The following is a 26,933-nucleotide window of genomic DNA, read 5'->3' as shown; positions in this document are numbered from 1 at the left end:
GTGAATGTTGGAGTTAGCTATACAGGGTTGAGGTTGATTCTAAAATATATATAGTTTGAGTTGTGATCAATACTGAGATACGTATACACTGGGTCGTGGATTGATTCAAGATAATATTTATCGATTTATTTCTGTACATCTAACTGTGGACAACTAGTTGTAGGTTACTAACGAGGACAGCTGACTTAATAAACTTAAAACATCAAAATATATTAAAAGTGTTGTAAATATATTTTGAACATACTTTGATATATATGTATATATTGTTATAGGTTCGTGAATCAACCAGTGGCCAAGTCTTATTTCCCGACGAAGTAAAAATCTGTGAAAGTGAGTTATAGTCCCACTTTTAAAATCTAATATTTTTGGGATGAGAATACATGCAGGTTTTATAAATGATTTACAAAATAGACACAAGTACGTGAAACTACATTCTATGGTTGAATTATCGAAATCGAATATGCCCCTTTTTATTAAGTCTGGTAATCTAAGAATTAGGGAACAGACACCCTAATTGACGCGAATCCTAAAGATAGATCTATTGGGCCTAACAAACCCCATCCAAAGTACCGGATGCTTTAGTACTTCGAAATTTATATCATATCCGAAGGGTGTCCCGAATGATGGGGATATTATTATATATGCATCTTGTTAATGTCGGTTACCAGGTGTTCACCATATGAATGATTTTTATCTCTATGTATGGGATGTGTATTGAAATATGAAATCTTGTGGTCTATTGTTACGATTTGATATATATAGGTTAAACCTATAACTCACCAACATTTTTGTTGACGTTTATAGCATGTTTATTCTCAGGTGAATATTAAGAGCTTCCGCTGTTGCATACTAAAATAAGGACAAGATTTGGAGTCCATGTTTGTATGATATTGTGTAAAAACTGCATTCAAGAAACTGATTTCGATGTAACATATTTGTATTGTAAACCATTATGTAATGGTCGTGTGTAAACAGGATATTTTAGATTATCATTATTTGATAATCTACGTAAAGCTTTTTAAACCTTTATTTATGAAATAAAGGTTATGGTTTGTTTTAAAAATGAATGCAGTCTTTGAAAAACGTCTCATATAGAGGTCAAAACCTCGCAACGAAATCAATTAATATGGAACGTTTTTAATCAATAAGAACGGGACATTTCATCGTGCACCCGACTTGACCCCTTCTTTTAAAGCCTAGTGGGGTCATCCTCCCCCACACTTATCGGACGACATATGAAATCAGTGGAAAACGTTCCAGGAATAAGTAATGTGAGCCAGTAATTAACTCCTCGGATAGTATATAAGACAAGTAAAACAATCTTTTTCATTTTCATGAGAAAGACTAAACTAACCCAAGAGTCAATAAGTGACTCCCCTCCAAATGCGGCTTGCAATAACAGGTTAACTCTCACAGGTGGATGGTGTCCAAACGGATCATCTTTCATTATATTCCAAGTGCTAACCTCGTGAAGATATACCAATTCCACCTGAATAGGTGACTCCTCAATTGGTTCCTCTAAAACAAGTTCCTCATCCTCAATAATCTTTGATGACTCCACCACTTCATCCTCAAATGTTAACACCTCCTCATTATCAAAATTATACCCAACTGCCTCATTATATACTGCAGATATCTCAGGCGTAACATCCTCATCCTTATCATTATCACATGAATAAATGTCTGTCGTCTGAACTGAGGTGGTAGGTGGAAGAGTAGTTATAGGCTCATATTCATCCCTTGGTGGGACCGTTGGGATTTCCTCTAGTAGAAACATGGGTATATCATTATAATTCCCCGTCAAATGGTATCTCTCCAACATATACATAGGAATGTGATCAATATCTTTGACCAAACGGTAACCTCCACCAACATCTCTCGGATCAATCCTTACATTTAAAACAGATTCCGTCTCTTGGAATTGATGTTGTGAAGAATCCCATATCGAGTCATCCCCCTCATAACAATAGTCCATTGGTTGATTGAAAGAGTCAAAATTAGATATGGAACCATTATCACAAGGTTGATCGATGGGGGCGAAATCATTCATGTAACTATCATCATAACCCCTGTCTCGATAACAACCATCATAAGCAGCACAATAACCATCCGACTCACCATTAGCTTGCCACGAATCCATACACCCATTATCATGATTACCCATGTGACCATCATTCACATACCCATAAACAGAATCATCGTTCGTGCCCAATTGTTCACCATCATTCATTACTCTTGCCCATAAGAAGTCATACAAAGATTCTTGCCCGGCCATCTAGCTTATCACACCAAAAACAAACAAACGCGTAAAACCAAACAAAATAAAATAACAAAAAGTAACTTTTGCAGAAACGAATTCCCACAAAAGGATCGAACAACTAAGAGCTATTAAAATCCTAAAACACACCGCTCCCCGGCAGCAGCGCCAAAAATTTGATATGCGTAAAACACACATAATCTAATTGTAATATGATTACGAATTCGTCCACAGAGAGCAGTGTTTAAGATTTAAAGACTAATAATTATTCTAAAGATTTAAGTTTTATAAATGGGGTTTTGATTTAAAATTAATTAAAACAAAGAAAGAAAATACGAATTCAAATAGATAAAGGGGTATTCACTTAGATTCAATTCCCTAGGTTCTGGATTGCTTTTATTAAGAACAATGTGATTAAATCCCTAAGTATAACTCTCGTTAATCAAGTTCATTAATCAATTTGTAAGATAAGCTGGTGTCCCTAACTTAGATACTAATTCTATCATGAAAGTGTCGGTTTTTCACGTTGGTCTCCCATACGCTTCTGAAGAACACATTCAATCAGTTGTAACTACTCAAAATTATGATTCAGTTGAAGGGTAAGTCGGTGTCCCTCTTTAGGCTTCACAATTACCTACTCAATTGATGTGATTAATTACTAATCTAATCACACAGGTCTCCCGTATGTTATTCAACTTATCTATTTATTTCTCAATAACCTAGATAAATTAATTGATCTAGTAACTCTCGTTACATCAACCAACAAACTAGTAATCAATGGGTCAATTAATGGGAGTAACTAAGAATCACAATCAAGAGTAATTAATAATACATACAAAAGATTAAGCAATCCTTCACCTAGGTTCAATCATCTAAGCAAATACAAGAACGATTAGTTCATATTATCGATTGAACACAAACACAAATTCATATAGCACAAATAATTAATCATTCGCATAGACACAAATAATTAAATCAAAGTACCAATAATTAAATATGTTCATGAACAATAACAAAAATATGCATTAAAGTCTTATAATGAACTAAGAAAACATAATATCGCCTCCCTTCTAGTTGTCTGTATCGAAATCCAATGAGTAGAAAAGGTGTAGTCTTCAATTAGCCTTTATTGTTTCTTGCCTTTACTGCTAGTCGACAAAATAAATTCCCAAGTGGGATCACCCCAACTTGCCTCTTAAGAGGTGATAAAAGAAAATTTTACGGAGTAAAAACCTAATCTAATTGGGTCTGTTTCGTGGAGTATGAAATTCGAGATATATACACCCCAATTTGGGTGATGTCGGCTGAGAATATATGATCAAATCAAGCTTAGAGCCCAACTTGAAGTACAAAGCCACCGAACTATATTAAAGGAATTCAAACACCGATCCACTAATTGCCATCTTCGCGTTGTGCTAAAAAAAATTGAAACTCGAAATCATCATATTGGGACGCGAGATTTTTATTTTATTTTTTTGCTGGAACACGAAGTTATTTTTTTTATTCTTTTTGCTCGCTTGTCATTTGTCTTCGTCTCGACGTCGGTTTTTGTCAAATATTACCCAAACTCACATAAACTCTTCCTTGATCAATAATCTTGATCAATAATCTTCATGTTAAGCTCATACAGACACTAAAGTCTTCAAATTTAAGCCAAAGTAATGACGTAAAGAACCGATAACGCGTTAAAAAATGTGTATAAATTGGGCATTATCAGTGAATGGTGATGATACTTAAGACCTAATTTACATACTTCTTCGAAGTGTCTTTCCCGTCAAAATAATAACATTTATCACGAAGTGTCTTTTCTAAATGTTCTTATTTTCAGCCAATCTATAATGTTCGTGAACAAAGTTTTTTCAAAAAACGAAAAAAAAAATTGCTTTCTCCCGCTTCCCCCCGATTGTTACTTTCCTCTTGATCCTACCACTGTATATATATATATATATATATATATATATATATATATATATATATATATTAAATGATATTATTAGTATTAGTATTATTATTAAAATTATTATCATTATAATTACTATTATCATTAGTATTATATTATTATTAATAATAATAATAATAATATTATTATTATTATTATTATTATTATTATTATTATTATTATTATTGTTATTACTAAAATCATTATTATTATTATTATTAATAGTATTTTTTTTATAACAAATTATTGATTTTTGATATAATACCAATTACAAAAATATATATATATATATATATATATATATATATATATATATATATATATATATATATATATTGACTATTTTACAAAATAACCATATATAAAATATAAATGAAGATATAAAACATAAATAAAGTATATATATATATATATATATATATATATATATATATATATATATATATATATATATATATATATATAAACTACAACACTTAATACACATAAATATTATATAGAAGGAATTATGTGATTATATGTGTTAATATATATACTTGATATATGTTCGCGAATCCAAGGCCAACCTTGCACTTGTTCAATGACGTCATATGTATTTTTACTACGAAATACAGTATAGTGAGTTTCATTTACTCCCTTTTTAAATGCTTTTGCAATATATGTTTTTGGGACTGAGAATACACGCGCTGCTTTTATAAATGTTTTACGAAATAGACACAAGTAATCGAAACTACATTCTATGGTTGGATTATCAAATCGAATATGCCCTTTTTTAGTCTGGTAATCTAAGAATTAGGGAACAGAAACCCTAATTGACGTGAATCCTAAAGATAGATCTATCGGGCCCAACGAGCCCCATCCGGGTTACGGATGCTTTAGTACTTCGAATTTATCATGTCCGATGAGAGTCCCGGAATGATGGGGATATTCTATATGCATATAGTTAAGGTAGATTACCAGGTGTTCACCATATGAATGATTTTTATCTCTATGCAGTTTGCGAAATGCCAGATATGAGAATGATGTTTATGAAAAATGAAATCTTGTGGTCTATTATATTATTGAAAAATGATTATTTATGATAAACTAATGAACTCACCAACCTTTTGGTTGACACTTGAAAGCATGTTTATTCTCAGGTATGAAAGAAATCTTCCGTTGTGCATTTGCTCATTTTAGAGATATTACTAGGAGTCATTCATGACATATTTTCAAAAGACGTTGCATTCGAGTCGTTGAGTTCATCAAGAATATTATTAAGTCAATTATAGTTGGATATATTATGAAATGGTATGCATGCCGTCAACTTTCAATGTAATGAAAGTTTGTCTTTTAAAAACGAATGCAATGTTTGTAAAATGTGTCATATAGAGGTCAAGTACCTCGCGATGTAACCAATTGTAATGTATTCCTCCAGATGGATTAGGACGGTTTGTTAGAGTTGGTATCAGAGCGCTGGTCTTAGCGAACCAGGTCTTGCATTAGTGTGTCTAACTGATAGTTGTTTAGATGCATTAGTGGGCCTGGACTTCGACCGTGTCTGCATGTCAAAAGTTTTGCTTATCATTTCGTGTCGAAAATTATTTTCTTATCATCCTTAAAGTCTAGACACGTCTTACTGCCTCTATTTCATAGACAGTGTATAGATAAATTAATATCTTAGCGTATCTGTTATTGTTACCTTTGTCTGACAGCTTCCGTAGATTCCTCCGTAATTTATGGGATTTTAGTATTATATATGCATATGTAAATTATGTATTGCAGGGTACTAATCTACATCCTATAATTTATTTCTTACTGAAAATCCTTCATCTGATCACACGAGATGAATCCCTCAACCAGTTCGAGTCCCCCAGATTCCGATAGCTATCTCGATAGTTATTCCGACAGTTATTCCGATATGGAAACACACTTGAGCTCCGAAAGAAGTATAACCGGAATGGATCAACCAATCAGCCATCATCAATTCTGGATGAATTGGAGATGGGTTCGTAGCCTACTTGATCATTGGAGACAAGAAGGAGGTGATCCCTTCCATCCACCACATTTTCTTCTTGGCGATGAACCTGAAGCACTCACAGGTGAACCAATTCGAAACTCCATTTTCACCCTCATTTCCCGAATATCTCACCACGATTATATTCTATCTAAAATTCTAAACCTTATTCATCCTCTCGTTTTGACCAATAATCATCCCAGAATAATAGAAGAAGTCAACGAACTTCGTGCTCGAGTAACCAATTTGGAAAATATGGTGCAAAAATTTACCAGCTTCAGCAACATCACCGGCACCAACAGTACCATCAGTAACAGCACCAGTACCATCAACAATCCATACCTCGAACTTACTCATTGTTCTACGAATCGTTCTACATCATTTATCTTCGTTCTACATGGCATTATGTAATCTCTAATATTTTGGAGATTACATATTCTCGTTCTAACGGTAAATCAAATGAGTTTAATATCAAATTGACTCATTAAATCCATAATTACATCTGAAGAAAATATATATGTATATATGTTTTCATAAAGATTGTAATTAAAAATTCTTTTGTACAAACTGTTAATGGTGAAAATATTTTAACGGGTAGGTAATACCCGAGGAATATTTAGATTTCACATTAATAAGTTACACTGTACATCCTTCGAATCTGATTCAACAGTTATTTACTATCCTATTTACATCCACAGATATACGAATCCGTTCACCACAAAATAACCATTTCATTCAATTTCATATTTGGATTTTGACTTACCAGAATCCAACAAGTGGCATAATGAAGAAAACATTGGACAAAAATAAAATTTGTTAGAAACAAACAAATTAACCATGAGAAAATTTTGTTAAGAATCCACGCTAACAAAATCCTAGCTAACTGTTCCTAGCTAACTGATTACATTTTATTTATCGTAGTTTATTTATCGCAATTTTATTTATCGTCATTTAATTTCTGTTATTTACTTTACGCACTTTATTTATCGTCATTTAATTTCTGTTATTTATTTTACGCACTTTAAATATCGGGACACCTATACAATGGTTTGACATATCATATCGACGCATCTATATATATTATTTGGAATAACCATAGACACTCTATATGCAGTAATGATCGAGTTAGCTATACAGGGTTGAGGTTGATTCTATAATAATATATATACTTTGAGTTGTGATCGAGTCTGAGACATGTATACAATGGGTCACGATACGTATTAATTAATTCGAATATTATATATTAAACTATATATGAATTATTGAACTGCTAACTGTGGACTATCAACTGAGGACTACCAACATTGGACAATTAAAATGAATTAAAATATTGATTATAACATATGAAACTAAACAATTCTTTAAGTTTGCCACTTGAGTTCATCTTAAACCTCGTTTGTATCTTGACGAATACAATCTGCGTTCAAACCTTTCATGATTTTTGAAAACACCTCAATCGAGATGATGAACCAACCGCACTTCATCTACGAAAGAAAAGATTGATGAATATAGTTATGCACCTGAAAAAACTCTCGAAAACTGAGTAAACGTTTAATACGTGTCTGCGCTAGTTCCTTTGGCGTTGTTATTATCGAAAATAACTTTGCAACTCCTGTTCGAGATAGCCAGTTTTGTCACAGCTCCAGCAAGCCAACTTCAACTTTTCGTTCTAAACAACCTTATTATAACCTTGATATATACGTTGTCTTTTCGCCTTTGTTACCGGGAAACCTTTTATATTCTACAATATTACCAACGGATGTACCAGCAACCTCGTTGCTCCTTGGCTTAAATCTCTCCGAAAAATTTCTATACTTATTTATTAAACCCCTATCATGTACTCATCGACATCTTGTAACGATAGTTGCCATACCAAATACCGGGAAGCATTGATTAGTATTTCGAATCTCGCAGCGTTTCTACATTAGCAGTTATATGTATACATATAACTTTTACCTCTTAGAATTATGATCTTTCATTTTGAAATTCTGAAAAGCACCCAGTCTACGAATCAATACTCAGAATGTTGAAAAAGCTCAAAGATTTTGATACTGAAAAATGAATTGAGCAAATCATGAAGGAGACTCTGAACAAATTACAAGGATTAAACTTGTACATAATGGATTCAAATGATTCAGTATCTGCTGAATTCATTAACTAATACCTTGCTCCTGACTCTAAACCCCTGCAGACAATATTCTTCATCATCCTCTGATATTAGAAATTCTAAGATATCATCGTACCTTTCATTATAAATATCCTCTATATTTCTAAAGATATTTCCACAATTATTCTTATCTGAAATCATTTACCTCTTCGCGCTATCTGCATTACATCATAAAAGAAATTATTTTAATTTCTAAATTCTGAAACCTTCGAGTTTAAAATAAGAATGTCTTTTGAAGTAGTGTTGGGAATTGATGCATGAGTTAGTATAATATAATGACACTTGATCATCGTGATTATATTACAGTAAGTCATGCTGAGTTTCTAATGAAACATGATGATTCACAGATCATAACATCATCATGTGCCATGTTACACGACTCTTACATTCTACCTAATCTCCAAACATATAGCAAGAAATATTCTCTTGATAGTTCTAGCTTTTCTCTTGAATTATGATAATTTCACAAGTCAAATTGTACTAATACAATTTCTTTCTTAGAACATTAATTATGTTCATTTCAAACTACATACCTACGAATTCTGGACCATTACTCGCTTTATTAGAGGTCGAGAAGAGAATAAAAAGGCAAATAGCTCCAAAATATAAGAGAAAATATAAAGCCCAATAACAACACGAAGGTTACAAACCGTGGATATTAATACGAATAGCAATATAGAGACATGGTAGAATTAAGAATAGTATCACCCCAAGGTAATAGTAGAAGTAAACGGATTTTTCTGGTGGAAGATTGAAAAGAAGGATGACAGAAATGATAATTAGGAAAAAATCAAAGATTAGAACTGAATTAAGCATTATTATAATCTTTTGGATATATGAACTGAGAAAGAAGGTATAGAAGTGGTGAAAACTGATGGAACGGAAAAGGTAAATTTATAATGGAAATATCAGAAGTAGTAATCGGGACAGATCACCGTATTTAATTATAGAGATCTTAATTTCCTTATTCACCGAAGAATCAAATCTTTTAGATTTCGAAGATTTTCTTTAAAACCCTTGAATTCCGGAATTCAACCATGACTAGTGGAAAGTTATGATGAAACTTGTTTATCTCATTTCACTCTTTTGTGATAACTTCACTCATACGCTTCGAATAATCGAATTGTTTTATCTGTATTACTCAATAATGATAAAACTCTATTTATCAACTCATATGCGTCATGAAAACATTTTTATTGTTAGTCATGACCACCTCACTCAAATTTCGGGACGAAATTTCTTTAACGGGTAGGTACTTTGATAACCCGAAAATTTCCGACCAAATTTAAACTTAATCTTTATATGATTTAATGTTTCCGACACGATAAGCAAAGTCTGTAATGTTGATGTTTCAAAAACTTTGAACTGTGTTCATGTAATCAATTACCCTTCGACTATTCCTGACGATTCACGAATCATTATGTGTAAATAAATATATATTTATATATATATAGATATTAATTATTATAAATTAAAATATTATATGAGTTAATTAATAATGTAAATATAATAATATATGATATTAAAATAAATCTATATATATATATATATATATATATATATATATATATATATATATATATATATATATATATGTAAGGTATATTGAATGTATATTTATATGGTTTCGAATTTATTTAGTAAACAATAACAGCACTCGTTTGTCAGTCGATCGCTATTAAACAAGTTAAATACAAACTTATGTGATTTTAAAATAAACGGTGATACGAAAATGAGTTCTATAAATTTTAGGCTTATTAAAAACGTATTTAGGAACTATTTGTTAAGTTTTAACACTTTTTATATTTTACCCATAAATGAGAGGGACAGTTGATATAATTTTTATTTAACAAATTAAGGATCGAATTTTATACCATAATGACCAAAATAAATAAATATAGTTAATCTAAAAGTTTGGAATTTTCTGCGTACATTTATCCGGAACTGAATAACAACGGACTACGAAATATACCCAATGAAAGTGTCGGCAGTCTGATGTCCACACCTTTTAGCTGTAACAACGTTTTTAAATTTAATGATTCAAAAGAGGTACACAATTAATATTATATATTTCATATGCAATAATATATTCACACACTCAGTTAACAAACTAAAATTTCCTTTGACAAATTTTACTAACCATACATCAACCATGGGTGTTCCTACGTCAACCATCATCGTGACTGTCAAGCAACCACCATCGTCACCCATCTCAACCATCAAACCACTGCCGCCACTACCTTAACACCCTAATCACTACCCTATAACACCTTTCAGTCGCCACACATTACTATCCTAAACCATCACCTACATCCTCCACCACCACATTAACACCACCCATTTCACCTTGATCACCTCACGATCATTCTCCACCACCGGAGAATCATCACAACCCGGTCACCATCACATCATAGAACCACCAAAAACGGTATACAAATCACCACCACCTTTCGTGTTTCTTTTCACGACTACAATGATCAAACCACTTTTCTCCAACACTACAACCGTACGACTACTTCACCATTTGCTCGATATAAACACAAACCGAACCCATTTAAATTCCTACGGTTGCAATATTCATTTTTATTTCACTCGAAACAAGCCACCATTTTCTACCCCAATACCACTATTAAAAACCGCCACCCATAAAACTTGTAAACTGCTACTGCAAAGCTGCTATTTCTTCTGACTTCTAGTTAACCAAACACCCTAAGCCGCCAACCATTTAGACTGCTACAGCTACATCGTTTGTTTTATATTTTTTTTTCACGATCAGTAAACACATAATGATATTACTGTTTGATGCTGCTGTATTGTTTTCTTCTTTTATTTAAAACCGACAAGTATTCCCACCCATTCATCGAAACTTTGCTTTTTGATACTGTTTCTGTTTCTACTTTTATGCTTCTGGGTGAATGAGGAAGATGATATTGATACCGCTGCTGTTATAGTTTGTGTTCCTATCATAAAAAAAAACATAGATGGTGATAAAGAATGACGATGCTTTACAAACGACCCTACTCTCCACTAATCTCTCGTTCAAATCAATTTAGCATGTTATTATTTGAACATGTTATTTGGGCCGTAAAATGGGGTGTAAGATTGGGCCACTAGGTTCTATTTTTCTTTTGGGTCATATACATGATAGTATGATTGGGCCGTGATCATGCTATATCATTTTTTTGGGCTGTGTTCGTATGGTTTTGTGATCTATTGACTGTTTTTCCGAATTAAATGAAAACGGGAACAATAAATGATTATGATGGCAACGGTGCATAAACATGATGACGATGATGATAATGATACGCGTATGGTTATGGGTAACGATGATAAATGATGAATATAATGATGGTGATGATGATAGTAATAGATTAAAAATGATGGTGATGATAGTCAATATGATTATGATTATGATTATGATGGTTATGTTACCTCTGATCGATTAAATCGAAGAAGAAGAAGAAACATATACGATATATGTTAAATAAAATTTAAGTATAGATTATAACAGAAAATGAGAGTAGAGGAATGGTTAGGCGGGTGTGGGTTTGAACTAGATGTTACGGGTCATGTATATTTTGGGGTGGTAATAATTTCAGAAGTACACGAACAGAGGGATGGTAAAACTGTTACGGGACGTCGCGGGTTCAAACCCGGACTTGGACAATTTTAATAAGGGCTACTTCTTTGAGGTAGTTTACTTATTACTTATTACTTATTATTATTATTATTATTATTATTATTATTATTATTATTATTATTATTATTATTATTATTATTATTATTATTATTATTATTATTAAGGTTACTAAAATCCTTATTTTCAGTACTAACATATAACTATTATTATTATTAAATGATAGTATTAGTATTAGTATTATTATTAAAATTATTATCATTATAATTAGTATTATCATTATTATTATTATTATTATTATTATTATTATTATTATTATTATTATTATTATTATTATTTTTGTTATTACTAAAATCATTATTATTATTATTAATAGTATTGTTTTTATAACAAATTATTGATTTTTGATATAATACCAATTACAAATATATATATATATATATATATATATATATATATATATATATATATATATATATATATATATATATATATATATATATATAGGGGCGGAATCAATGGGGAAGTAACCAATCGGGGGGAAGCGGGGGGAAGCAATTTTTTTTTTCAATTTTTGAAAAAACTTTGTTCACGAACATTATAGATTGGATGAAAATAAGAACATTTAGAAAAGACACTTCGTGATGAATTTTATTATTTTGGCGGGAAAACGATCGACAAAAATAACATTCAAGATAATATTGTTCGTGAAGAATGTTAACGTTTTTTTTTCTTCATGTTTTGTGAAGTAAAATTTAGCCCGATTTAGAGTTTAGGGTTTAGAGTTTGGTGTTTTGGGTTTATTCCATAAACCCAAAACACCAAACCCTAAACCCTAAACTCTAAACCGTTCGTGTTAAAACTCGATCTAATTCCTAAATCTAAACCCTAAATCTAAACCCTAAACCCTAAATTTCTAAACCCCGATATCTAAACCCTATAAACCCTAATATCTAAACCCTAATGTCTAAAACCTCAACATACGCTCGAAAAACACGATAATTGTTATATATTACTTCTTCGAGCTTTTTTCCGCCAAAATAATAACATTTATCACGAAGTGTCTTTTCTAAATGTTCTTATTTTCATCCAATCTATAATGTTCGTGAACAAAGTTTTTTCAAAAAACGAAAAAAAAAATTTGCTTTCTCCCGCTTCCCCCCGATTGGTTACTTCCCTCTTGATCCTACCACTATATATATATATATATATATATTAAATGATAGTATTAGTATTATTATTAAAATTATTATCATTATAATTACTATTATCATTAGTATTATTATTATTATTATTATTAATATTATTATTATTATTATTATTATTATTATTATTATTATTATTATTATTATTATTATTATTATTATTATTATTATTATTATTGTTATTACTAAAATCATTATTATTATTATTAATAGTATTGTTTTTATAACAAATTATTGATTTTTGATATAATACCAATTACAAATATATATATATATATATATATATATATATATATATATATATATATATATATATATATATTAATATAACTATATGTATGAATATTGACTATTTTACAAAATAACCATATATAAAATATAAATGAAGATATAAAACATAAATAAAGTATATATATATATATATATATATATATATATATATATATATATATAACTACAACACTTAATACACATAAATATTATATAGAAGGAATTATGTGATTATATGTGTTAATATATATACTTGATATATGTTCGTGAATCCAAGACCAACCTTGCACTTGTTCAATGACATCATATGTATTTTTACTACGAAATACAGTATAGTGATTTTCATTTGCTCCCTTTTTAAATGCTTTTGCAATATATGTTTTTGGGACTGAGAATACATGCGCTGCTTTTATAAATGTTTTACGAAATAGACACAAGTAATCGAAACTACATTCTATGGTTGGATTATCAAATCGAATATGCCCCTTTTTAGTCTGGTAATCTAAGAATTAGGGAACAGAAACCCTAATTGACGCGAATCCTAAAGATAGATCTATCGGGCCCAACGAGCCCCATCCGGGTTACGGATGCTTTAGTACTTCGAATTTATCATGTCCGATGAGAGTCCCGGAATGATGGGGATATTCTATATGCATATAGTTAAGGTCGATTACCAGGTGTTCACCATATGAATGATTTTTATCTCTATGCAGTTTGCGAAATGCCTGATATGAGAATGATGTTTATGAAAAATGAAATCTTGTGGTCTATTATATTATTGAAAAATGATAATTTATGATAAACTAATGAACTCACCAACCTTTTGGTTGACATAAACTAATGAACTCACCAACCTTTTGGTTGACACTTGAAAGCATGTTTATTCTCAAGTATGAAAGAAATCTTCCGCTGTGCATTTGCTCATTTTAGAGATATTACTTGGAGTCATTCATGACATATTTCAAAAAACGTTGCATTCGAGTCGTTGAGTTCATCAAGAATATTATTAAGTCAATTATAGTTGGATATATTATGAAATGGTATGCATGCCGTCAACTTTCAATGTAATGAAAGTTTGTCTTTTAAAAGCGAATGCAATGTTTGTAAAATGTATCATATAGAGGTCAAGTACCTCGTGATGTAACCAATTGTAATGTATTCGTCCAGATGGATTAGGACGAGTTGTTAGAACATGCGCAACTTTTATAACTGTTTTACACGTTAGACACAAGTACTCAAACTTTTATGCTATATACGTGCTTTGTCATGCTAAATCCCTGCCGTAATATCGTTAATTGCTGAGGTATAAGATGCAAACTTAATTATTATGAATAGCGCTATTGAGAGTAACGTCTCTGTCCATTTGACCGTTGGTCTCTGGCTACATAATAATGATTCAACGACATGAATAACAAGTGTCACGGGGTAACTTTTGTTTAGTCGCGATATTACAAACAACAACTCTTTTGATTGATATATTTGGTATTAATCAAATTTAAACTGAAATCTTGTGGTCTAATGCTATACTGAACTATTGATTTATGATAAACCTATGAACTCACTCAACCTCGTGTTGACTTTTTAAGCTTGTTTATTCTCAGGTACTTAAATATTGCTTCCGCTGTATATCTACTGCTTTGATGATGATTGCTTGCTATGCTTGGAGTCTTCATTACATATCATATCAATTAAAGACATTTAATGTTCTATATACAATGTAATCTATTTATCTTCCGCTGCAAAACTCAATAAAACGTCTCATATAGAGTCGTTCTCGTTTATACAACTGTGATTTGATATAATTAGTCACAAATATCCCAGACCCTATTTAGGGGTGTGACATCTTTCAACCTTAGCTAAATTTCTCTTGCAACCTATAGTAATAACTGCATACCAAATTACTGATTTATATTTTTGAATGAAATCAGCTTAAAGCTATGCTTCAGAGTTATTTTATGAAAGAAATGAAATGAGATGAAAGGAAGAGAACTTGAATCCTTCCAATTTTAAAGGAAGAGTTTGAGAGAAAATTACGTTAAAATGATTAATCCACCTCCTTCCTTTTCTTTCATATGAAAACTCATGAAGACGCCAATTGATTAAAAAAAAATTCCTTCATTTTCATTTCTTTCTAAATTGAAACTGTAAAACAGAGTCTAAATGATTAAAATATATAAAGTAGTTTTAAAATATAGCTTCAAAGTGTCTAAATGATAAATTAGAATGTATTAATTTACATTGCATTGCATTACATAATATAATAATAATAATAATAATAATAATAATAATAATAATAATAATAATAATAATAATACATAGTCGTATGTCGTGATTTTTTTAAGGCAAATTGTAAGTCGTAACTATTTATAAATAGCTTAGCGTACACGTTCTAAAATATAAAAAAGGTACTGATCTAGATGTTCCATATGAAAATTTATTTTTTAATACTCGTAGTGTACGTACAATTTAAGAATTGAAGAAATAAATAAATTAAACTCTACGCAAACCGAAATATTAAATTTTCATTTCTTTATTATAGTCATCCACATGCAAATCACGTGCTCATCGTCATCTCGTCGAATTTTTGGGAAATGGTGGTTGTTGGTTATTTGACTTGAACACTTAAATCCTCTTATTCCAGAGTTAAAATTCAACAAATCAAGAAAACGTACAACCATTAATGCACAAAACACTACTTGTGTAACGAGTTTATCTCTGAATTAACATTAGCTGGTTTGCCAAAAATAGAATTTAGCTTGCTTCAAACTTGAACTGCTTTTTCGTCTACCAAACCACACACATCACAACCCTCCTTTTTAGAACAAAAACCACTCTCTAGGGTTTTCAATAACCCCTTTTTCACAATTCATAACCCTAAAATTTCGTTATCGATATTACATATCTCGTAATCTAATTCATCATCTACTTCATCTAATTCGAGTGTTCTACTGAAATTTCTAGCGTTTTTTACGGTGAATTTTGTGTTAGTTTACATTTTTACGATGCAATAAATGTAATGACACATCATTTTCATCGATTTAGTAATGGCGAACTGTATCTATTCGCTAATCGTACGGATTATGTTCGTTTTCGTTGTAATAAACAGTGATGTGTTAGGTTCACAATTGGATTTGAATGATTTTGGAGATAATAGTGATGAGTTTGTGAGATTGTTTCATCAGGATTACTCGCCGCCGGCGCCGCCACCACCTCCGCCGCGTCCTCCGTCGGTAACATGTGAGGATGGATTAGGTGGCGTTGGTTCGTTAGATACTACTTGTGAGTTAGTTGATAGTTTGAATTTAACTCAGAATATGTATATAGCAGGAAAGGGGAATTTTTATATCCTTCCTAATGTGACGGTGAGTTGTTCGGTTATTCCAGGGTGTGAGATTGGAATAAATATTACAGGTGACTTCAGATTGGACGACAACGCCATTGTTATAGCTGGGACGTTTGAGGTTATCGCTGCAAATGCGAGTTTTGGGATAGGTTCTCTTGTGAATACCACTGGTTTAGCTGGTGATCCACCTGAGCAGACTAGTGGGACTCCTCAAGGGGTTGGTGGAGCTGGTGGAGGATATGGGGGAAGAGGTGCGGCGTGTTTGTTAAGTGATAAGAAGCGTCAGGAGGATGTTTGGGGAGGTGATGCGTATTCGTGGTCGAGTTTACAGAATCCATGGAGTTATGGAAGTAAAGGTGGGACTACAAGTAAGGAAGATGATTATGGTGGTGGTGGTGGTGGGAGGATTAAAGTTTGGGTAAATAGTTATATCGAGATGAATGGCACTTTGTTGGCGGACGGTGGAGATGGTGGTACAAAGGGTGGTGGTGGTTCAGGTGGCAGCATATTCCTTAAGGCTTATAAAATGTAATTTCTCACACTTCATTACATTTTTTTATAACATGTTATTTTCTGTAGTTAACCATCACTAAGTGCAAGAGCCAGTGTGGGTCAATGCTTGTGGCCCTGAGATCCTTGCAAGGGGTCTTAGGTTCAAACTTGCAAGAGGTCTTAGGTTCAATTCTTGTGGTGGGCTTGGGAAGGGTTTGGAAACGGTCAATTAACCCGGTTAGGCCTCGTACACCAAAGTAAGAATACTCGCCCTCCCGGTAACCCGAACAGGAAAGCCTATTCACATGTTATATTTTGTAATTTATTTCAATTTTCAAATCGCTGGGACATTGTTAGAGTGCTATTGACTGAATAACATTTGGATAATCTGAAACAGTTGGTTTGGTAACAGTGTCATTATGATATTATTATCTTCTTTAAATGGAAAATGGATGTTGTGTGCTAAACCTTGTATATTAGTTATAGTATTGCTGGCTTGCTAAAATTATTTCAATGATGTTAGATAGCAGGGGTGTTTAATTAATTGCCACAATAGCTTGATGGTATACCTTCATGTGTCTTTTGGCTTATATAGTTCTCACAGAATCTGGTCAAGCCAGGGCAAATTGCCATATTTTCTTTCACTTTCTTTTGTTTAGGAAAATGAAACCTTTTAAAAAGGTTTTTATACTGCAAAAAGGAATAACATTGTGGCTAAGCAATCCAAAAGCTAAATAAGTTTCTGCTACAACCCCTATATCATATATTTTGTTTAATTAGTGATGTGTTTATCGTTTCCAAAATTTATACTGCAATTTTTAGATATGCTTCAGAGTATAGTACTTACATATATTAATAGCTTATATATGCTCTTAAGTTGTAGTACTTGTTGAGCTCTACCTTTTGAAGTAGCCTGGTACTTAGGTTACATAGTTCTTCACAATATCTTCTACAGAAGCCCTCTAGTAAACAGGTAGTGAACAAATCATCTATAAGCATATAATGCAGTAGGTCATTTTCGGAAAGAAGGAATGTAACCTTTTTTCAACTGATAGTTTAATATTATCAATCGTCCCTGTTTTTCTAGGTGTAATTGAAGATTAATGAAATTATCAACATTTTTATGTGCAGGACTGGAAATGGCAGTATAAGTGCTTGTGGAGGTGATGGTTTTGGTGGTGGGGGAGGGGGAAGAATATCTAGTGACGTGTTTAGCAGGCATGAAGAACCTAAAATCTTCGTCCATGGTAGAATTAAGCATTTATCGCATAGTAGTACAAGGTTGAATATCTTGTTAAGCCTTTAGATAACAGAATTATTTGCTTATAATTTTATTTTTTTGCAGGTGGTAATAGTGTAGGCTGTCCATCAAATGCGGGTGCTGCAGGCACTTTTTATGATTCTGTAACCCGAAGCCTTACAGTTGATAATTTCAACATGACAACTGACACAGACACTCTTTTTATGGAGGTCTCTTATCAGCCTCTTATGACAAATATATTTATTCAAAATTTCGCCAAGGTTTCTGTTCCCTTGCTTTGGAGTCGTATCCAGGTTAGTGTAATAAGATCTTTTAATGATCTAATTTTTTATTTCAATAGGAGATTGAGTTTACATACCTATCATGATGATTTTTCTAGGTTCAAGGGCAAATCAGTGTTCTGGATGGAGGTATTTTGAGCTTTGGATTATCACAGTATGCTTTGTCAGAATTCGAAATACTTGCAGAAGAGCTGTTGATGAGTGATTCGATAGTAAAGGCAAGCACCACTTTATCTGAATATTTTCGTCTTTGTATATACATTAGTATAATTCTACTAAGCTGTTTGAATACGAAGGCCTTGCACCCAACCTTATACAGGTCACAGATTATTTGATCACACTAATTCCTTGTCCAGCAGTAATTTTAAGTTTTAACTGCAAGCTATAATGTGTGATATTCTAAGATCTCATGCGTATATGTTATATCATCTTTAGCATTAAATGCCTCCTGACTTGGTAAAGTGTTAGTTGATATTTATTTTTTATTGTATCCACAAATACTGTACATACTTGGAAAACTTTGTTGTGTATAGCACGTACAGTAGTATAAATGTCAAATCATAAATTTAGGAAAAATTATGGTATTAGTATTTCATTTCCTGAATTATGAAATCATCACCTTGTCTTGTTTATCATTTGTCACTATTTTATCAATTATTAAGTTAGATGCATTTAACTTCAGAAACAAATTCACATTGACAACAGATAAGTTAAGAAATCTAAAGTGAAGATTGGAATCCTTATCCGTTTACCATTTTAATTTATTATAGTGGTATTTTTAACTATTCACAGTTACCCTAGGGTCCTAATATCCTTACAGGGGGTCTTAGGTTCAAATCTCATATCTGGGGGTGGCCAGGGAAAGGGTCAGAAACGGTCACGGGATAACCTGAAGTAAAATACTACCCCTCCCTGGGTAGCCTTTAATAGGAAAACCTTATCCGTCTACGTTATATTGCTAGCAAGAATTGGAATCCTACCTTATTGAGCTGAATCTAATGGTAATAATAAATCTTGCTTGTTTGTTGTCTTGTATTACATCAAATTTCATAGTTTGATGCAACAAACTTCAAAAACAAACCCACAACAACACATGACAAGATAAACAGAAGAAATTGAGGGATAAAACTATGAGGACACATGTTATCTTGCCGAATCAATTGACATAATTTGCAGTAAAATATACGTTAGTATATAACTGTTTGTAGAATATGTGCCCATCCCCTGATCCTTATTGTCATTTCAGTCACTAGTCATGTCCATAAACTTTGCAACTAAAAACATGAGTACGAATAATATGCAAATGTATTTGTTACTTTAATAACCTAAAAATGTATCTGTTACTGTAAGTCTGTAACATCTTATGTTTGACGTTAAATCTTGTTATTTTCAGGTTTATGGTGCTCTGCGCATGACTGTAAAAATGTTCTTAATGTGGGATGCACAATTGCTTATTGATGTCGAGGGTGACAAGAATGTGCAGAATTCTTTTCTTGAGGCTAGCAATCTTATCGTTCTCAAGGTTTTTTTTATAAGACTATAATTGTCCATAGTTGTCTGGTATGATTTCCTATGATTGACCACCCTTTTGCTTTTCTAGGGATCTTCTACCATACACTCAAATGCCAATCTTGGGATTCATGGACAAGGTTTATTGAACTTATCAGGCCCTGGAGACTGTATTGAAGCTCAACGTCTTGTTCTATCTTTGTTTTATGGTGTCAATGTAAGTGCATCTTTTCTTCTAATGTGATCTGATAGTTGTATTTGCATGTAGACAAGTAACAAAATGGTAATTTTGGTTGTCACTAAATGAGAAAATATGAACCCCTTTCCTAATTATGTATGAGTGGCTGGATTCACGGATGTTTGATCTGATAAGTCAGATGCGTAAACTATACTCCACTAAATTGTTAAAGGAAATTGGTCAAATGGGTTTCACTGGTTTGGAAGTCATCCCAGGTGCACTCATATGCATAATAGTATAAAACCTTCAATTTGTTCGTTTAAACATTTTGATTAATCAAAAAATAATCTATATTTGTCGTCATACTTGACCTGCTAATGATTGCTCAAAATCATAATGTCTGCACCAAAAATCTATCGCTTACCAATCCAGCCTATATGTAACCTGTTTTGACCCAACTTTTGATCTGCCCATCTTGCCACCTATAGCTGTCAAGTTACATGTACATAACTTATTTGCACCCTTGTGCATTTTGGTTCCTATCAACTATTATTTCTGGTATTCTTCTTGAGTAATGGATCCTTCTATTTCTTGTTCAAAGGTGGGTCCAGGATCTGTTTTGCGGGGCCCCTTGGAGAATGTCACAGCTAATGCTGTGTAAGTTTGTTTCTGTTTTACAACTGTAGCTTACCCCCATCGTGCTTCATTATTGGTACTAAATACTAGTACTAATTTGCTTAATGTTCAGGACACCAAAACTGTATTGCAACTCTCAACAATGTCCAGATGAATTACTGAATCCACCTGACGATTGTAATGTCAATGCTTCATTGTCCTTTACTCTTCAGGTAAATTATAAAAGAAGTTACACATCATGAGAGATGGACACATATTAGGGTATTTTGTAAACACTGATAGGTTATTTCTTTTCAGATATGTCGTGTTGAAGATATCCTGGTTCAAGGTGTTATCAGAGGGTCTATTGTAAATTTTCATAGGGCAAGGACTGTTACTGTTGAATCAACTGGGACCATTAGCACCTCAAATATGGGTACACATCAGTCATTAAACTAATAAGTAATGTATTTAAAGAAATTATTGTTACATTGATAATCTAATATTCTAATGATTAGGAGGTGTATGCATTTTGAAAACAAATTAGATGATTTCAAACCATTTGACCCTTCAAACATTTACTAAATTTTGTCCATTAGGCAAAATATGATCAAATCAACCGTTTATACATTTTTAAGGGTAAAAATTGTGCCCCTTTATAGTTAAGTGATGTTGAATTTGCAATACATATGTTGATTAACAGGTTGCAAAGGTGGTATTGGCAGGGGTGAAGCCTTGAGTGGTGGTTATGGTGGTAGTGGCGGTGGTTATGGTGGTAGTGGCGGGTATGGTTGTTATAATGGGACCTGCATTGATGGTGGTCATCCATATGGAGATCCAAATTTGCCTTGTTTTTTAGGCAGTGGAGGTGGAAATAAGAATAACACTGACTCCACTGCTGGCGGGGGTATTTTAGGTATTTTCCTTCTTTTTTTCCCGTGGTAAAATTTATGGCCAAGTGTTTATACAGTTTGTTAATAAAAAAAGGCAGTAACTTTTATGTTTTTATGTCTTTATGTATGCAGTGATTGGTTCATCACAACATCCTTTGTCAAGTTTGTCTATTGATGGTTCATTAGGAGCTGATGGAGGAAGTTATGTTGAAAATATTATCAACAAAAAACATGATGTTGATGATTGGTTCCAAGGATCTGGTGGTGGATCTGGTGGAACGATTCTTGTGTTCTTGAATGCTTTGACTGTTGGTAATTCTGGAACAGTTTCAAGTGGCGGCGGTCGAGGTAGTCCAAACGGGAGCGGCGGCGGTGGTGGCGGAAGGATTCATTTTCATTGGTCACATATACCTACTGGGGATGTATATCAACCCGTTGCAACGGTTAAAGGAAACATCTCTACTTGGTTCGATAAAACCTTGGTTCCTATCCTATGTCAAATTACTTTTATGATGTGGAATTTTAAGTTGTTAATATTGTTAAGTTTTTTATATAGGGGTGGACTGAGTGGAGATGAAGGTGGTGATGGGGAAACTGGAAGTGTCACTGGTAAATCTTGTCCTAAAGGGCTTTATGGGACATTTTGTGAGGTATGATAACTTTATGGCTTAAAATGATATCTTTAAGTGTTATTATGAGTGTCTTTTTCAGTCAAATTGAGTAGTTTTTAGATGATACGTAGTTTTTTGCTTAACACCTTGGCCAGTACACTTTTGTTTCGCATTAGTGAGGCATTCAATGATTTGCATCATTGCATGTGCTATATATTACTAAAATGACATACATTTGATTATAGCAATGGTTGTTGTAGCTATATCTATAGTTAAATGGAAACGATATTTGTTTTTCACTTTTTTGAGAGTATGTTTTTATACAGGAATGCCCGATTGGTACGTACAAGAATATTACAGGTTCTGAAAAGGAACTTTGTTTTGAGTGTCCATCCAATGAGCTTCCTCACCGTGCATATTACACTTACATACGAGGTATTGACTTCGCCGATTTTTATTCTATTGTATTGATCTTATGAGTTATTTGCCTCCTTTTAAATTAATGTTATCTATATAAATTTTATAGGGGGTACTACCGAAACTCCGTGTCCTTATAAATGCATCTCAGACAAATATCATATGCCAAATTGTTACACTGCTCTTGAAGAGTTGATGGACACATTTGGTGGGCCGTGGTTATTTGGGCTTCTTCTATCAGGACTTCTTATCCTGTTGGCGCTTGTGCTTAGTGTTGCAAGGATGAAATTTGTAGGGTTTGATGAGTCAACAGGGCCTGGTCCAACCCAAGGATCTCAGATAGATCACTCATTTCCTTTCTTGGAGTCTCTTAATGAGGTTCTTTATTTCTACTCGTATTGTGCCTTTGTCGACATATTATACATGCACGTTGATGAAAATGGTTATAAACCCTCTGACTATAAAACTTCTTCATGAACAATGATGATGTAATATACAGAAGGGGGCAAATAGGGATGGTTGAGTCAGGTTTTAGAATTTCTATATAATTAGTTTGTAAAATATAATGAAAAATAAGATGGTAGTAGTAAGGTTTTTTTTTTAATCAAATGATTTAGGAGGTTAATGCACTGAAAATACACTTTGGATGACCTTCGACCCGTTTGACCTTTTCATCCAATTCACATTTGGAGTTAGCAGTCATAAAACATAGTCTGGATCAAGCTTAGTCATAAGTAAAGAGGTCAAAATGCCACCTTTAATCATATCCTTTGGCTTGCAGGTTTTGGAAACCAACAGGGTTGACCAGTCTCAAGGCCATGTTCATAGGATGTACTTTATGGGACAAAATACATTCAGGGAACCTTGGCATCTTCCTCACACACCTCCAGATCAAGTGATAGATATAGTGTAAATTCTCAACCATTGTTGCTATGCTCCATTTGTTTTGTTTCATGTGTTGCAGTGTGTTGGTTAGTTTTTTAGTTAGAGTAGTTGGTGAGTGACAAATCTTTAAAAGTATTTGATCATAATTGCAGGTATGAGGGGGCATTCAATAGATTTGTAGAAGATATTAATGCATTAGCGACTTATCAATGGTGGGAGGGATCAGTGTATAGCATTCTTTATTTTCTGGCTTATCCTCTTGCATGGTCATGGCAACAATGGAGGCAGAAGTTGAAACTGCAACGACTGCGTGAGTTCGTTAGGTCCGAGTATGATCATGCTTGCTTGCGTTCATGTCGATCACGCGCTCTCTATGAAGGCCTCAAGGTTAGTCCATTATAAAGTAAACAAATTAAAGTCTCATTTAAAGACTTTGGTGAAGTCTCATTATTATCTTAGTCATTATCATCAACTATATCTTATGATAATATGTTTTTGCAGGTTGCTGCAACGTCTGATTTAATGCTAGCTTACGTGGACTTTTTTCTTGGTGGTGATGAAAAGAGAAGCGATCTTCCTCCTCGTCTTCATCAAAGACTCCCATTGTCTCTTTTGTTTGGAGGAGATGGAAGTTACATGGCTCCTTTCTCACTTCATAGTGACAATGTGGTTACAACTCTTATGAATCAGGTTTTTTACTTGTTACCATGGACTTCGATTTCACAAATTTGCTGTGTTATGCCACAAATTTATACAAGCAATTCTTGTATAGATTACAAAACTTATATAGGATGTTTTATGCATTAGATATAGACATATGTGGATTATCCTTCCAACTTAGTTGATCTCATCCAATTTTGGCTATAGTTAATTTGAGTTTACACATTTATCTGTTATTAAGTAAATGGGTTAAATGTTGGATATGTGGTGAGAAGTTAGAAATTGTTGGTCTAATTAGATCAACTTCTTGCAATTTTTTTTTACTTGTTGTACCTGTTATGCATAATCTCTTGTTATTTTCAGTCTGTTCCGCCTACTACTTGGTATCGCTTTGTAGCCGGTTTAAATGCACAACTACGATTAGTTCGTCAAGGTCGACTTGGGGTAATGTTTCGTACAGTTGTTACATGGATTGAAACTTATGCTAACCCGACTTTGAAAAATTATGGTATACGGGTTGACCTTGCGTTGTTTCAAGCTACAAATGGGAACAGTTTTCAGTATGGACTTTTGGTTTCTTCTGTACGGGTTGATGGAACTATCAGAAGGTATTTTTACTCAAGTTATCTACCTCTATATTTTCTAAATTAACGGAAGTGTATGTTTGGATTTGTGTTTTATAATTGATCAGTTTAGTATAATATTAACTCATAATAACCTCTGCATTATGTATTCATCAACCTCTTTTAATTTTGGCAGTAATAATGATATCACCTTTCAAGAAGATTCAACTCATGATTCAAGAGAACAAAAGGATTCAAATCAAGTGCACGTGGTTGCCAATGATAATAATATGACACAAAAAAAGAGTTACATTATGGTATTAGATATCAACAGTTTGAAAGCACTCAAGGAAAACAGAGATGTATTCTTTCCCCTCTCTTTCATAATTCATAACACCAAGCCTGTGGGCCACCAGGTAACTTTATTTCATCCATCTTGTTTTTAATAAACAAATATTTACTTATTTACCTATAGCCAGCATGTTCTCTTCTCAGTTTCTAAACGGAATCTATTAACGTTTGGTGCAGGATCTTGTCGGTTTGGTGATCTCAATGCTGTTATTAGCAGATTTTAGTCTTGTTTTGTTAACATTGCTCCAGTTATATTCATTTTCTTTAGCACACGTGTTCTTGGTTCTATTCATATTACCTCTTGGAATATTGCTTCCATTTCCGGCTGGTATTAATGCTCTGTTTAGTCATGGACCCAGACGGTCTGCCGGGCTGGCTCGTATATACGCTCTCTGGAACATAACGTCCTTAGTCAATGTGGTAAGTGTCTAAAAAAAACATTTACAGATTCTAAAGCTTGATATAGAAATACATGTTTATGCATTAGGTGATATGATTCTACTTTATGTTTTTGACAGGTGGTTGCTTTTATTTGTGGCTACGCTCATTACTCTTCTCAGCCTAGTAAAACACCTTCAGACGTTCAGGCATGGACCATGTGAGTACATTACCAAGCTCTAATACTATGTGTTTCGTATTTGACCCGTTACCCATTTTACCACGTCTAGGCAGAATGATAAAACCTTGTTGTGACAGTTTGGTTTGTTGGTACAGGGAGGAGAGTGAGTGGTGGATTTTTCCAGTTGCATTAGTTTTGTGTAAATGCATCCAGTCACAACTTATAAATTGGCACATAGCAAACTTGGAGATTCAAGATCGTTCGTTATATAGTAATGACAGTGCGGTGTTTTGGCAATCATCGTAGTAATTGTAGGTATTTTAGATGAGTTTTGGAACATCATTTTTAAAAGTATGTTATTTTGGGTATTCATTGTAGTGTAGGCAAAATGAAAGATGTGTTGCAATGTAGGTAGAGTGAAAATATATATAAAAGAAAAAGAAATGCTCAAAATGTATCCTCCATTGTATTGTATATATAAAAATATAAATAATCTGCTCTAGTGTTTTTACATGGGTTTGACCTCCATTTAAAAAAAGGTGAAAAATGATGATTATGTGTTTTAGAAGAACTGGTTGATAGTTGTTGAGTAAACCTTTTTTTTTTTTTTTTTTTTTTTTACGCAACCCTCTACAAACAGGTGAGGAGTTTATTATATCGTATGTTTGCAAAAATTTCTACATTTTACGTTTTCTTATTAAAAACTTTGATACTATTCATTATACAGATATTAAGGATTAGTTAGTACATGAATAAATGCTTAAAGGGACATGAGTTGGGATTGAACTAATGAATTCCGTATTGAACTAGTGAGTTCCACTTTACGATGATGTCTCTAAACATT

At 32.8% G+C, this 26,933-nt stretch overlaps 1 protein-coding gene across 2 annotated transcripts; it reads left to right on the top strand.

Annotated features, from left to right (window-relative positions):
• Nucleotides 1-16,329: 16,329 nt before the first annotated feature.
• LOC139856000 (uncharacterized) lies at nucleotides 16,330-26,581 on the top strand. Of its 2 annotated transcripts, none has more exons than XM_071845240.1 (22): nucleotides 16,330-17,342; nucleotides 18,438-18,553; nucleotides 18,652-18,860; nucleotides 18,947-19,066; nucleotides 20,242-20,370; nucleotides 20,449-20,574; nucleotides 21,137-21,192; nucleotides 21,284-21,383; nucleotides 21,469-21,586; nucleotides 21,854-22,066; nucleotides 22,176-22,509; nucleotides 22,600-22,693; nucleotides 22,981-23,089; nucleotides 23,181-23,449; nucleotides 23,853-23,980; nucleotides 24,109-24,343; nucleotides 24,458-24,646; nucleotides 24,980-25,224; nucleotides 25,376-25,595; nucleotides 25,708-25,950; nucleotides 26,049-26,128; nucleotides 26,245-26,581. In XM_071845240.1, the coding sequence occupies exons 1-22, from the start codon at nucleotides 16,516-16,518 to the stop codon at nucleotides 26,393-26,395; spliced, it is 4,311 nt and encodes a 1,436-aa protein (XP_071701341.1). In that variant the 5' UTR covers nucleotides 16,330-16,515; the 3' UTR covers nucleotides 26,396-26,581. The 2 variants fall into 2 exon arrangements, with proteins under 2 accessions (XP_071701341.1, XP_071701342.1); XM_071845241.1 differs by having other exon boundaries at nucleotides 17,218-17,342; nucleotides 18,438-18,587.
• The last annotated feature ends 352 nt before the right edge of the window (nucleotides 26,582-26,933 follow it).

Source organism: Rutidosis leptorrhynchoides, chromosome 6, assembly GCF_046630445.1.
Source record: "Rutidosis leptorrhynchoides isolate AG116_Rl617_1_P2 chromosome 6, CSIRO_AGI_Rlap_v1, whole genome shotgun sequence".
Classification (NCBI taxonomy): domain Eukaryota; kingdom Viridiplantae; phylum Streptophyta; class Magnoliopsida; order Asterales; family Asteraceae; genus Rutidosis; species Rutidosis leptorrhynchoides.
The sequence above is the reverse complement of the archived record's forward strand: the minus strand, read 5'-3'. Positions and strand labels throughout refer to the sequence as shown.

What these genes read in the sequence shown, in the direction of transcription:
- LOC139856000 (XM_071845240.1), top strand. Translation starts at nt 16,516, where the DNA reads ATGGCGAACTGTATCTATTCGCTAATCGTACGGATTATGTTCGTTTTC. An exon ending in TTACAACTCTTATGAATCAG is followed by an intron (nt 24,647 to 24,979) that starts GTTTTTTACTTG and finishes TGTTATTTTCAG; the next exon opens with TCTGTTCCGCCTACTACTTG. An exon ending in CCAAGCCTGTGGGCCACCAG is followed by an intron (nt 25,596 to 25,707) that starts GTAACTTTATTT and finishes CGTTTGGTGCAG; the next exon opens with GATCTTGTCGGTTTGGTGAT.